Consider the following 12797-nt stretch of genomic DNA (forward strand, 5'->3'; position numbering starts at 1 on the left):
TTTTGTCATTTGATTAGCTAATCATTTTCATCGTTTATGTGAAACAGCTCATATTGTTTGTTTTTTACTTTATTTTTGGGCTCACATATAATGTAATTGTCACAACACAGATAATCTATTGTCAATATTATTGAATTTTGTTGTCAATACTATTAAATCATGATGTTGATCGTAGCTCACTGTTTCAAACTTGTACTTCTTCTACATGTGATTTCTATTGTCTTTTCTTTTTTTTCTTTTTTGGGTGATAATATCTTTTTTTTTGGTCTTGCATTTGCTGTTTTATTCTCCATTATGATTATTTCGGTTGAAGAATCTATTGCTTTTGTTGTTGTTGCGGTTCTACCTGATTATTTGAATTCCGCCGAACTTTCATGTAAAAGACATCGACCTAATCACAAAACATTATATATGTTTGTTATTTCTGCCAATTTTTAAGTATGAAAAAGTATGAAAATCTCATGACTTTTTGTATTTTTACAAAATTAAAAATGAAAAAATTGCTCAAGGCCCATAAAAGGATGTGTTTATACAAAGGCCCATTGATTAAAAAGCCCAGATATATAATAAGTGTTATCTCTCAAAGTCTTGTTCTCGTAGTTGTTGTTGTTGTTGTTGTCTAGGTTGCCGAAGAAGGTCAATCAAAGCCTCAGCCTTGAGCTTAGCACGACTCGAGCTACTCCTACACTGAGATAAAGCCACGAGCGGAGGAACCGCACCTTCACGAGCCACCATGGTTCGATACACAACACTCTCCTCACAGAGCTGCAACAATATCGACGCAGCCATCTCCTTCTGTCTCTGCGTTCCCGCTTCAACAATCTCCACAAGAACCGGAACACCTCCTTCCTCCACCACCGCCGGTTTAGATTCTTGCTCCGACATCAACAGGTTCATCACAAACGCGGACTTATCAACCATCTCCGATTCAAAATCCGCCATCAACTCAACCAACGGTTTCATAACCCTAGACTCCACAGCTCTGAGTTTGTTCTCCTTAGTTGAACACAACGAGTACAACGCTGTAGACGCGTCTTTCTTGGCTCTGAACCCTCCAGTTTCTAGAAGGTTTACGAGCAGAGGAATCGCACCGGATCTTCCGATGGCGGTTTTGTTGTTATCCTCCGACTGAGATAACCGGAGCAGAGCACAAGCAGCGTTCTCTTTACTCGTAGGTGTTCCTAATCTCAAAGCGTTAACGAGAGGTTTAATTGCACCGGAAGAAACAATCATCTCTTTGTTCTCGTCGCAGATTGAGAGATTCAAAACTGCAGTGACTCCGTATTCTTGAAGCTGAGGATCAGAAGAAGAGATGAGAGAAACCAACGGTTCGATCGCACCTGCTTTAGCGAGTTTGATACGGTTCTCTGGTTTGTTCTTTGATAAGATTCTAATCTCCATAGCAGCTCGCTTCTGTTCTTCTACGGAACATGATGATAACTCGAGATGCGTTATGAGGTATCTGATCAAATCGTCAGAGGAGTTGTCATTGGCGCTAGAGAGGAAGAGTCGTCGTCGTAGGCTCTCGGATGAAGTTGTTTGAAACTCTCCGGATCTGTCGCTGTTACAATCACTGAAAGCAGAGGAATCGTCCAAGTTGGTGAAACAGCTGTTGTGATGAGTCTCCATTGCTACGAGATTGGTTTCAGGTTTTGAGACTCAGTCAGTAGTGCATATTAAAAAGTGGAATCGTTATTTAAGTGTGAGAGGAGGATGCAGTTGCAGAGAAAGAGAGAACCTGGATAATAATGATTTGTAACCAATACGATGATTAAAGTTTCAGTGTTATTCTATAAGTCAAATAAACAAGTCTGTTGTCAAAAAAGACCAAGTCATTAAGTCAACACAACAGAGTACACAATTTTCAATTTTGTCCGTTTTCCATATGCAGAATAACAAAGAAAGTTTTCAGCCTATTATCTTTTAGCTCTCAATCAGATTTGGTGTCTGAAAAGGAAAGTATTAATTTAAAAAAAAAAAAAAACACTTTAAAAAGGTTAAGCGAAAAGTCAACACTATAAATTATGAGCAATGTAGAAGAAGCTTTATATCTATAGTTTGATCACTGATTTGTTAAAGCCACTAAACTACAAAAGTACAAACTCTTTGGATGATAATAACAAGGAAGGAAGCTTTGTTTTTAAACAAACTGAAACCGCATGAGAAGTGTAACTGAAACTAGTCTCTCGCCTTTGCGATCATACAATGGAACAGAACGTATGCCCTGTCTCAGCTCTGTTACAGGCAAACATGTCTGTCCTGAGAAATCATCCTTCTCTGGCATGTTGTAGTCGTGAACTTCAATTCTGAGCAAGGCAAGCTCGGGTGCTGTTAGCTGAAACGCAAACTCCTCGTCCCAGAAAGGCTCCCAAGTGTTGTCTTCTTTCTTTGTTTTCTTCATTACCTTATCAGCTCTTACTCCTGTTATCCCCACCTAGTTTCACAGATACAGTGTAATCCACATGAAACAAAGATAAAAAAACAAGTCATAATAGAGAGTCAACTATGTAAACAGAACCATTGCTTACCCTTGTGTAGAAGTTAGGAGAAGACCAAGTGTTGAAACAAGTTCGTTGGAAACATGAGTCCCATCCTTTTCCCATGTATACTTTTACTTTCAGAGTTGTCTTTACGGGTAATTTCGCTTTCGGATCAAACACTTGTCCACCGAGACCATTGTTCATCATAAAATCCGGTTTTTTCACGTACCCGCAACCACCATTCCCTCTAAACATACCATGCATCATCCACAGAGCTCTTCCGTAGCCCTGAAAATTTTGAGACCAAAGATGTGTTAGTTGTGTTGAGATTATAAATGGTCAGATGGTTATAAAAGACCTGAGAAAAACTGCAAACCTGCATGTTGAAAGCAACCATTTGAGCTCCGTACATCCAACCGTTGTAGGGCCTGTAGTTGGAGGAATTTACTCGTGTTGCCTTTGGATATATCCTCAACAGATTCTTCTGTGTGAATCTAGATTATGATTGTAGTGAGCTTAGAGCAAGAAACAATATAACTAGCTCAAAATCTATTGTCTTTTTTGATAGCATGTTATACTTACTTCATGACTTCGGTTCCATATATTTCAGTGGCTTTCTTGAACTTCTGCTCCCTCAAACTCAGCCGTCTAACTCCACCATTATCAATAGTAAGTGCTTTCTTCAATCCATTTTTAGCATTTCCAGAAGGAATGGCTATCAGGCGACTGTAGGTGACGAAATCCAAGTTGCTGGATTCTTTATCAAATCCTACCTCTTCGTTTTTAGCCTCGCTTGTTTCTTCCTCGGTCTACACAAGTCATTGCACGCAAAAGAGAGATACTTAAGATGACACTGAGAAAACTAAAACTCCTAAATTTGAAATGCAGAAGTACCTTCTCATCATCTACTCGGTCTATTGAAACATCTGATGACGCCTTTCCTGATACATCTGACTCAGAATCCTTGTCCTTTTCATAGTTCCGTTTAGGAGGCTTTGTAGATACAACAACTCTATACTTGAGATCTTCTGGTGACGGGAACTCTTTTAAACCGTCAGACTCGGGAAAATACAGCATATCCATGAATACCTCTTTCATCATCTGCAGCAGAATCAAAATCTTTAAGAACTTGTGAAACTAACATGGCAATGATTCATCAGTGAGATCAAGAACGCACCTCAGCTGCTTTGGCTTGAAGATCTGGGGTCAAATGATCTTCCAAGGTTAATATCACAGGGTATGCAGATGCAGAAAAGGCATGATCTTTAATAGACCTCAAGCATTTGATCAGATCCACTGGAGGTGTCCATGCCCTAAAAGCAGTAAACATAGTCTTTTGCTTTGTTCGACAAAATTTCGACCTATAGATCTTTGGAATATACATAATAACACAAAGACATACCAGCCGTGAAGAACAAGTATGTCGTCTTTAGTAGAGTTAGGCCACAGATCAAGTTCAAGAGCTCGAACACCTCTCTTTAATGCCTTAATGAGAGGTACATCACTGCATTCACTGTTGATCTGATTCCCAGTCAAATACGAATTATGGCTTGTGTAAATGAAATAGTGGGACAAGGGAGACTCCATGTCTTGATGCACCTGAATCAACAAAAGCTCAAAGATTGAATTTTTTCCATGTTGCAAGAGAAAGAAAGACGTCAGTCCTCAGGAGAGAAAAAATACCTTACTATCAATTGGATGATTCATATCATCTGAAAACAAGAAACTGAAGAAGTCATCAAGGTTCAGCGTATGCCTCAAAAACTTAGTGATATGATGTCTTGCACATGTGATTCTTTCTATGATCTTCTCTGCATCTGAAACCAACACCTCGGTCTGGCCTTGCACCTCAACCAAGAACCGACATAGCTGCTCTGCCGTCAGATGGTTCCTTCCCTCAGTATACTCTACAAACGCTGTCACTACATCCGGAGGTGGGGATCCTCTGTTCATCCTGAGCTTGTCACTGAAACACAAACCCATTTTGTATCTTCCCATTTCTTTCTTCATCCCAGGTCTTTGTATCCCCAAATTGAAGTCTCAGCTCAAGTAAAGGCGACAAGATACTTCACAATCACACCAGCCAATCTCTATTTATATATTTTCAGCTCCTGGATTCTCTTCAAAAAGTTCCTGCAGTTTAGTTAATAAATAGCCAGTTCTGCATATTTGCCATGATCTTCATACTCATAAATCAAATATAAATCGTTCTTTTTTCGAACATACTTTATTATAACTATAGTGGTATGGCTCTTTTTGCTCAGTGCTCTTAGCTTTCCTCTTCCTTTTCCATATATTCCCAGCCAAGAGACTCATGTTGAAAAACCTCACTTTCCAAAAAAACCAGCTTAAACAATTATTATGGCATCTAATTCCAGAAGCATAATGATGTAGCTGAGGGAAGCTTCAAGGATTCAACGATTGGGTTTCTCAATACTTTTCATTTTTTCTTTCTTTCCTTCCCACATTTCACGGTATGCAAAGTCTTTCAAGTCACTGTTAAAACGCTCATTAAAGTCTTTGAAGAATCTCAAAACATCTGTAAGTTACCAATCTCTCCAAAGATGAAATAGAATCAAGAATCTGTCTTTCTTCACTAGTAAGCATATATGGTGGTGCGGTCTTTGTCTATGGATTAAGAATATATACCTTTAGATTGTTAAATATAAAGCAACGCTTAAAAAAATTGATTAATTAGCATAAAGAGATTCATATACCAACAAAAGATTCCAGAATATATACTCTACTTCAGAATTTCACGTGTTTAGTGCAGCAAACAGAGAGACAAAGGCTTAAATAACTAATAGTTTAGCTAAAGATATGAAGCTTCTTTGATATAAGTCCTCATGCGTATAAATTACTACTTTAAGCTATCCAATACCAAAATCCAGAAAAAGAATAAAGAGTTTATGTTTCTAAGATAAGATCAGAGATGCTTAATATTACTATAACTTTCATAAGGAGTTCTTTGTTTTTTGTGCTTATTGAACAAAACTTCATCTCAAGACGAAGAAACCATAAAGGACAGGAATTTCAGAAGATCTATATATTACTCATGTAAAGATCAATTTTATTCCTCAATCAAGAAGCATCAGACACATAATAAACATACAACATATCAAATAAAAGATATAAATCTAGATGGATACACGCACCAAAATTGGCGGCTCAGACAAACTCGAAGCGCATAAGAAGCCGTGTGGAGCTGTATTTTACTCCCTTTCGATTAAAGAGTGGAACAGCGCGTATGCCTTGCCTTAACTCGGACACTGGTAAACAAGTTTGACCTCCAAAATCATCTTTTTCATTATTGTCGTGCTCATGGACTTCAACACGGAGCAGAGCAAGTTCAGGAACTGCTAACGGGAATGTGAACTCCTTATTCCAAATGGGTGTCCATGTATCATACTCTATTTTTGTTTTCTCCATCACCTCATCAACAGGTGCTCCAGCAATACCCACCTGTATTTGACCAAGTTAAGTTTCTATTTCAATCAAGAATTCAAGATAAGGGAAAATGGAAATAAATCAAGATTGGTGTTCACATACTCTAACGAAGAAATCTGGAGGAGAATAAGAATCAAAGTGAGTTTTCTTGAAGTCTAGAAGCCATCCATCTCCCATACAGACTTTAACCTGAGATTGGTAAATGTTAAGCAAGCAAGTGTGGAAGGCATATATGAAGGAAACAACAAATGTTTAAACTCTATTGCCTAACCTTTAAAGTTTTCTTTGGAGAAGAATTATCCTTGGGATAAAAACTTTGTCCAGTAGGGTCTACATTCATAAGAAAATCTGGCTTTTTGACATAACCGCACCCTCCATTTGCTCGAAACATTCCTTCCATAAGCCATAATGCTCTACCATGCCCCTACATTTATGCATTCAGTTATTATTTAGTTTCATCACAGTAAAACTCAGATGATGATTCAGGGACTGAGGATTTGAGACAGACCTGCATGTTGAATGCAATCATTTGGGCTCCGCTCATCCAACCGATCTGTGGTTTATAGTTTGAAGAGTTAAACCTTGTGCCTTTCGGATAAATTCTCAGAAAGTTCTTCTGAGTGAATCTGCTCAATTGTGAGGGTTCTAAAATTATTAACTTGAAGATACAAGAAGCAAAACACTAGCTATATAGTGCTTATTTAGCAATTACCTGATAACATCTGTACCATATGTCGCTACAGCTTTCTCCAGTAATTGCTCACTCAGACTAAGTCGCCTGATTTTATTTGGATCCACTTTTAAAGCCATCCGTAAGCCACCTTTTGGCTTCCCTGCATGGATGGCAATAAGACGCTTGTATTCTGGTGCTAGTAATTGGCATGACATATCAGACTCACAAGAGCCTCTTTCTTCATCATCTTGACTGAGATCATTTATACTGCTTGTAACCTGAAAGTAATCAAAAAGCAGTATGAATTGGACTATTAAACAACACACATGATACTTAGAGGTTTTGCTTCAATTAGTATTACAGTTGAAGCACACCTTCTCAAGTTCGGATTGCGTAGAAATAAGATCTTCTGGCTCTTTTCCCCATACATCCTCATCTGAATCTTTACCTTTCTCTCCATTATCTTTCTCCTTCCCATCGTTAGCTTCTAAGTACTCTTTTGGAGGTTTTGTTGATATAAGAATCTTTCCCTTTAAGTCTTCTGGTGAAGGAAATTCTTGACAACTTTCAGCATCATGGTAATACAACATTTCTCCAAATGTCTGAGTTATCATCTGCGGAAGAGCAAATACTATGCGGCGTTCATATATACACAGATGGAATCATGAACTTTAAGGTCTAAAGACTATATAGGGTGAAAAGAAAAGAAAAACCTTGGCAACTTTAAATTGAAGTTTTGGCGTGAGATGGTCTTCAAGAGTAATAATAACAGGATACTTTGAAGTAGCAAAGGCATTAGCTTTAATGGATTCCAAACATTTTCCCAATTTCACCGCCTTCGTCAAGGTCCTGCAGTTTCCATAAAAGTGAGAAACAAAACAATAACAGTCCATAGAACCAACCCCACACAAAAACAAGACCCGAAGTGAATGTATACATACCTTCCATGCTTAACACAGACATCATCAGTACCACGTGGCCAAAGATCCAACTCAACAACCCTGACGCCTCGTCTTAATGCATCTGCAATGGGAAGGTCACTGCAGTTGCTACTGAGCTGGTTTCCAGTTAAGTAAGAATTGTGGCCTGTATATATAAAGTAATGTGACAGAGGAGCATCCATGTTGTGATGGACCTGAAATAATAATAGCCAACAATGGTTAATAAAACCAACCACATCTCCCTCCACTTATCACTGAAGAATTGATATTTCTATGCTGATTCCTGAATCTTATAATAGGCTAGAGAGGAGCTAAAAGATATCCAGAAAGTAAGCAACTTCTAAAATAGAAACTTAGTATCCAAAATGGAAAATTCTAAATTTAGACAAGTGAAGAATCAAACAGTCAGATTCCTCAGCAGAGCAGACCACACGCACAGAAAGCTACCAAAAGAGGGGCTTTGCTATGTATGATGGATGAATGATCAAAACTAATTTAGGCCAGAAAATGGCAAAATGAGTCAAATAGCTTTATGAGAGAGAAAGATTACCAAAAAAAAAAAAAGAAAAAAATTCAGAGACTTTCCGGTAAAATCAACAAAAGTCTTAAACTTTCTTTGTCAATCTTTATCAAAATCAATCCCAGATTCCGAAAAATCCAAACTTTGTTTCTCCCATTTTCTCAGGAAAAAAAAAAAAGAGAGTTTGACCAGAAGTTAAAACCTGATCGGCGATGGGAGGATTAAGATCAGTGGAAAACAGAAAATAATTGAAATCATCGAGCGTGAGGTTTCGTCTGGTGAACTTTGCAATGTGGTGTCTACGACGAAGCACCTCGTCAACGATCCTCTCCGCTTCCTCCAGACTCGTCGATCGTTCTTCTCCTTCTCCTCCTCCTTCCTCCGCCATAAGTTTCTGTAACTGCTCCGGCGACATATGAGCCTCGCCCTCTGCATATTTCTCGAACACAGCTCTGACGTCATCGACAGGACCAGACTCCGTCATCCTGAACTTCCTGGTGAAGATCAGACAGAATTTGTAACTATCTTTTTTTCCCTCCATCTCTCTCTCTCTGTATGTGTACGTATCGTCGTGTTCAGATCCAAGAATATGAAAAGGTGATACCTTTTTTTTGTTCTCTGAATCTTTAACTTATAAATACTCTCAGATCGTTCTTCTCATTTTAATGTGTTTTTAATGTCGTAAACATTTCAGAGAAAGCAAAAAAAAAACCTCGTCAAACCTCTCTTACACGCTCTCACACCTGAACACATCACAAGAAAACAAAAACAAAAAACTTGTTTACTGACGAATCTTGTTTTTTTCTCTAAGAAATTTATAATCGTCGTTGTTAATTCTAAACCCAGAGAAAGAAAAGAATTGACTAATTTAAAGGATGGAGTAAAAAAACTAAAAATAGTACTTAATTAATGAATATATATCGCCAAGGGTTTAATTGTTTTTCCCATAATCAAATTTTTTTTTTTGAGTGTTGAAGTGTGAACACAAATTTGAAAAACTATATTCAGATATGTTGAAATAGCAAAGAAAAAAAAAAAGAAAAAAAAGTACTGGGACTACATTGGTGGGGGCAGATCGATGCAGATCTCTAACTCTTTAACGCATTTGTTGTGTTATGTTTTGTCTTTGTTTTTTTCTGCTATCGACACGTATGTAATACGTCCATTGAAGTAAAGTCCGATATTTATGGGTCTATTATTGTAAGTTTTGTAACCATACACGATAACACGAATGCACTTTGTGACTTATCCATACAAAAAGATTCAAAAGTATAGGGATGATGATGATGACCTATCCTATCAACTGCACGATTACACTCTCCAGAGTTTAAAGGTTCATGAATCATGGATTTTCTTTATCAACATACGATGTCGGTCAGTCGTTGTGTTTCGTATACCTTGGTCCTTGTTGATATAACTGATAGAGTGCTACTGCTAGGCCAAAACGTAACATCATGGTATATCCTATATTTATTCACGATGCCACTTTAAGACCAAAAAGTATAAATACATATATATGTCTTCATCTTTTCTTGAGGAATTTTTACTTCATTGTATTTGATTTACATGGATTATTTGTATTGTTTTTTACATGATGTATATATATTCACGTTAAAATAGACAAAAAAAGAGGTAAATATCATTAAGAAAAAAAAACAGATTTCAGATGTCGGCCAATAGAAAAAAAAAACAAGATAATAGATATGTCGAATAGCAAGGCGACAAAAGAAAAGGAAGAAAGAAGTGTTGGTTTATAATGGTGGTGCAGATGCAGGTCTATTGTCTTTCCAAAATCCACTTTTAGGCCAAAAAACAAAAGTTATGAAAATTATCTCTCCCTTTTTTACTAACTAACACTTAAAAAGAGACATATTGATATGATATTAGTCGTTAAAAAAGTACTAATCTTTCAAAGTATATTAATTGATCTACCAAAAGAAAGTGTTTAGTGGAAGATTAGGACAGGGAAAGTTGACAATAGTTAAATATTCTACGTCAAATTGTTAATGTGAACAGAAACGTGCTTAATTGAATGAAACTGACATTATTAATGTTTATTATAACGACGACTTTCTAAAGTTATATAACCAGAATATTATTATTAGCTGGAACATAAGTACAATGTGAAATCCTTATGATGGTCTTGGTGTTTTAGTCTTTATTGACTTAGAATCTTTGATTTAAAAAATTAGACTATCAGAGTATCAGATTTAGTCATCCCGACCTTCCCTTAGGGTTACCAAGTTTTCACTGTTTTTGTATTGTTAGCAACAATATTATAAAGGGGGTGTATTCAACTTGACATTTTAAGTGATTTGTGTGAAACTTACAAATCCTATGTTATTCAATCATGTATTTTAAAAAGTCTATTAAAATCCACTGTTATTAAACTGATGATTTAAAAATATACTTTAAAATCTACTGTTATTCAAAATAGTTTGTGGATTTGGATTTTAATGATTTCTGAGATTCTGGAGGATTTAGGTGGGATTTGTTTAGTTAAAAATAAAGATATCCAAATCTCATGATTTTATGTGGGATTTGAAAGAATTTTACAATAAATCATATCAACTTCCCTAAAATCTTTCAAAATTCCAAATTTTCTAAATCTCATCAAATCTTCCAAAATCATAGCTTCGATACACTCCTCTAAAAATCTTTCACGTTGATCGATTAATGGGCTGTAACAAACAACTCATTAGCCCAGCGCCCCAGCCCATTACGATTCTCAAAGAATCCGAGGCCCAAGTACAATTATATGTCGAAATAGCCACGTGGTAAGATCTAATCGGATATTCTACGTGGTGTTTGGTGGGGAAATAAAGAAGGGGGGAGTCAGTCGTCAGGAGAAACCACTAAGCACGGTGCGACGATGGCGAGCTCAGTGACCCTACTTCTATGGAGTCTTCTTCTTCTTGGTACCCTAAGCGCTATTCAGGTACTTTTATCTTTTGTGTCGTGCCTTCTCACTATTCTATAGTTTGCAGCAAATGTTTTCGATTGAGTTCTTAGAATTTGCACGATCTATATCAAACTGAGTGCGATTTATCGCAAATTTTGTCTGAATGTTGATTTTGTGTGTTTGATTATCATGACACCTTTCTGAGATTCGTATCAGCATCTCATTTTTGTACGATGAGTGAATGAACCTTTAAACTCTCATCGCGATCTGTATGTAGTGTGTTTGAGATGTGAATCGGGTTAGTTTTCCAAATTTTTTGCCTACGGTTGCAATTACGGGACGTAAGAGATTCAGGAAATTGGATCAACCATATATGTTTATTCCGAAATTCTGAATTTGGTCCTTAAGATGTGATTTAGAGAGATTCAACATCATCGAATTGGTATTGTATTTGAGAAAGCTAGTTGTGCATCATGTGCGCCTAATGTGTGTCCATATGTGTTGGAATGATGTTAATATTATGAAACTGCTTCTACTTGCTAGCGTATTTACATTGATCTCTTCTCTGGATGTTTGCTTTTATGTTTCAGGCCAAAAAATCCAAGGAAAACTTGAAGGAGATCACACACAAGGTTTACTTCGATGTTGAAATTGATGGGAAAGCAGCAGGTATGACCTCGTTTCCTAAGTTAATTTTTTATGATCCATTCATGTTGGTGCAATTACTTCTCGCGCTATATATTTCCCCTGAAGACATCTCAAACCAATTGATGATTTTTTTTTCCAGGTCGTATTGTCATGGGTCTATTTGGCAAGACAGTTCCCAAAACTGTCGAGAATTTCCGAGCTCTATGCACGGGTAACAAACTCAAAATATTCCTCAAACTCAAAATAACTTTTTTTCGACCATCATAACATAGCACATCAGTTTATCTACCTACCTTGATATGAAAGCTTACGTAAACTGTTTTACTCACAGGGGAGAAAGGAATAGGTAAGAAAGGAAAGGCTCTCCATTACAAGGGTAGTTCATTCCATAGGATCATACCAAGCTTTATGCTTCAAGGAGGTGACTTTACTCATGGAAATGGAATGGGAGGAGAATCTATCTATGGTGAGACGTTTGCTGATGAGAACTTCAAGCTAAAGCATACTGGTCCAGGTGAGAACTTCTTCAGTATTCTATGTATACGTTTTTATCTGACTCTTTTACCTGTGTGAGGTTTTAAACCTGATCAATTGTTTTCCTTTTTCTCAGGGTTCCTATCAATGGCAAACGCTGGCCAAGACACCAATGGATCACAGTTTTTCATCACAACTGTCACAACCAGCTGGTGAGTACTGAATCAGCCGAATTTTAAACACATAAAGCTACCTTCTTGATCTTTCAGTTCTTTTACTTTCCAGTTGTTTGATTATGAGTTTCAATTTCGGAATAGAATTCTCGATATGTGGTTTCTGTCTTCTGATAAGAAAGCTTGGGACTTTATGCAGGTTGGACGGGAGGCATGTAGTGTTCGGGAAGGTAGTGACGGGAATGGATGTTGTCTACAAAGTTGAAGCTGAAGGAAATCAGAGCGGAACTCCCAAGAGTAAAGTTGTGATTGTGGACAGTGGTGAGCATCCTCTGTAACTCAAACTCTTCTAGATCGTTTGATTCTCCATTAATGTGTGAGCTAAGTGCTTGATGACTTTTGTTAAAAAAACAACTCTTTTAGTTACTTATGAATGATTCTACTGTTCCAGTTACCATAAAACATAGTATAATTTATGTCTATCTGATGCACAAATGTTTTTCACTTTTTGACCCTAGCAAATCCTACACTATACCTTC

At 37.1% G+C, this 12797-nt stretch overlaps 4 protein-coding genes across 9 annotated transcripts; 1 reads left to right on the forward strand and 3 right to left on the reverse strand.

Annotated features, from left to right (window-relative positions):
• Nucleotides 1–392: 392 nt before the first annotated feature.
• Nucleotides 393–1978, reverse strand: LOC104735901 (U-box domain-containing protein 3-like). The gene has a single exon (XM_010455782.2). The coding sequence runs from the start codon at nucleotides 1627–1629 to the stop codon at nucleotides 574–576; it is 1056 nt and encodes a 351-aa protein (XP_010454084.1). The 5' UTR covers nucleotides 1630–1978; the 3' UTR covers nucleotides 393–573.
• Nucleotides 1979–1997: 19 nt separating this feature from the next.
• On the reverse strand, nucleotides 1998–5533 carry LOC104735911 (phosphoinositide phospholipase C 5). Its single transcript, XM_087471701.1, has 9 exons — nucleotides 4707–5533; nucleotides 4164–4613; nucleotides 3883–4079; nucleotides 3658–3793; nucleotides 3375–3581; nucleotides 3063–3289; nucleotides 2857–2974; nucleotides 2529–2768; nucleotides 1998–2434 (listed from the first exon to the last, which is right to left on the reverse strand). The coding sequence occupies exons 2-9, from the start codon at nucleotides 4488–4490 to the stop codon at nucleotides 2141–2143; spliced, it is 1746 nt and encodes a 581-aa protein (XP_087327827.1). The 5' UTR covers nucleotides 4491–4613; nucleotides 4707–5533; the 3' UTR covers nucleotides 1998–2140.
• On the reverse strand, nucleotides 5512–9219 carry LOC104735923 (phosphoinositide phospholipase C 4). Of its 6 annotated transcripts, none has more exons than XM_087471697.1 (11): nucleotides 9122–9166; nucleotides 8666–8804; nucleotides 8264–8555; nucleotides 7542–7735; nucleotides 7314–7449; nucleotides 6975–7214; nucleotides 6640–6878; nucleotides 6436–6553; nucleotides 6199–6351; nucleotides 6030–6116; nucleotides 5512–5942 (listed from the first exon to the last, which is right to left on the reverse strand). In XM_087471697.1, exons 3-11 carry the CDS (start codon nucleotides 8543–8545, stop codon nucleotides 5649–5651), a joined length of 1743 nt encoding a protein of 580 aa, XP_087327823.1. In that variant the 5' UTR covers nucleotides 8546–8555; nucleotides 8666–8804; nucleotides 9122–9166; the 3' UTR covers nucleotides 5512–5648. The 6 variants fall into 6 exon arrangements, with proteins under 6 accessions (XP_087327823.1, XP_087327819.1, XP_087327816.1 ...); XM_087471693.1 differs by lacking the exon at nucleotides 9122–9166 and adding an exon at nucleotides 8964–9113; XM_087471690.1 differs by having other exon boundaries at nucleotides 8264–8804; nucleotides 9122–9219.
• A 1374-nt stretch (nucleotides 9220–10593) lies between these two features.
• On the forward strand, nucleotides 10594–12738 carry LOC104735945 (peptidyl-prolyl cis-trans isomerase CYP20-1). The gene is made up of 6 exons (XM_010455842.3): nucleotides 10594–10999; nucleotides 11554–11632; nucleotides 11751–11822; nucleotides 11943–12125; nucleotides 12222–12297; nucleotides 12458–12738. Exons 1-6 carry the CDS (start codon nucleotides 10934–10936, stop codon nucleotides 12594–12596), a joined length of 615 nt encoding a protein of 204 aa, XP_010454144.1. The 5' UTR covers nucleotides 10594–10933; the 3' UTR covers nucleotides 12597–12738.
• The last annotated feature ends 59 nt before the right edge of the window (nucleotides 12739–12797 follow it).

Source organism: Camelina sativa, chromosome 2 (genome assembly GCF_030686135.1).
Source record: "Camelina sativa cultivar CO46 ecotype springtype chromosome 2, ASM3068613v1".
NCBI classification, from domain to species: domain Eukaryota; kingdom Viridiplantae; phylum Streptophyta; class Magnoliopsida; order Brassicales; family Brassicaceae; genus Camelina; species Camelina sativa.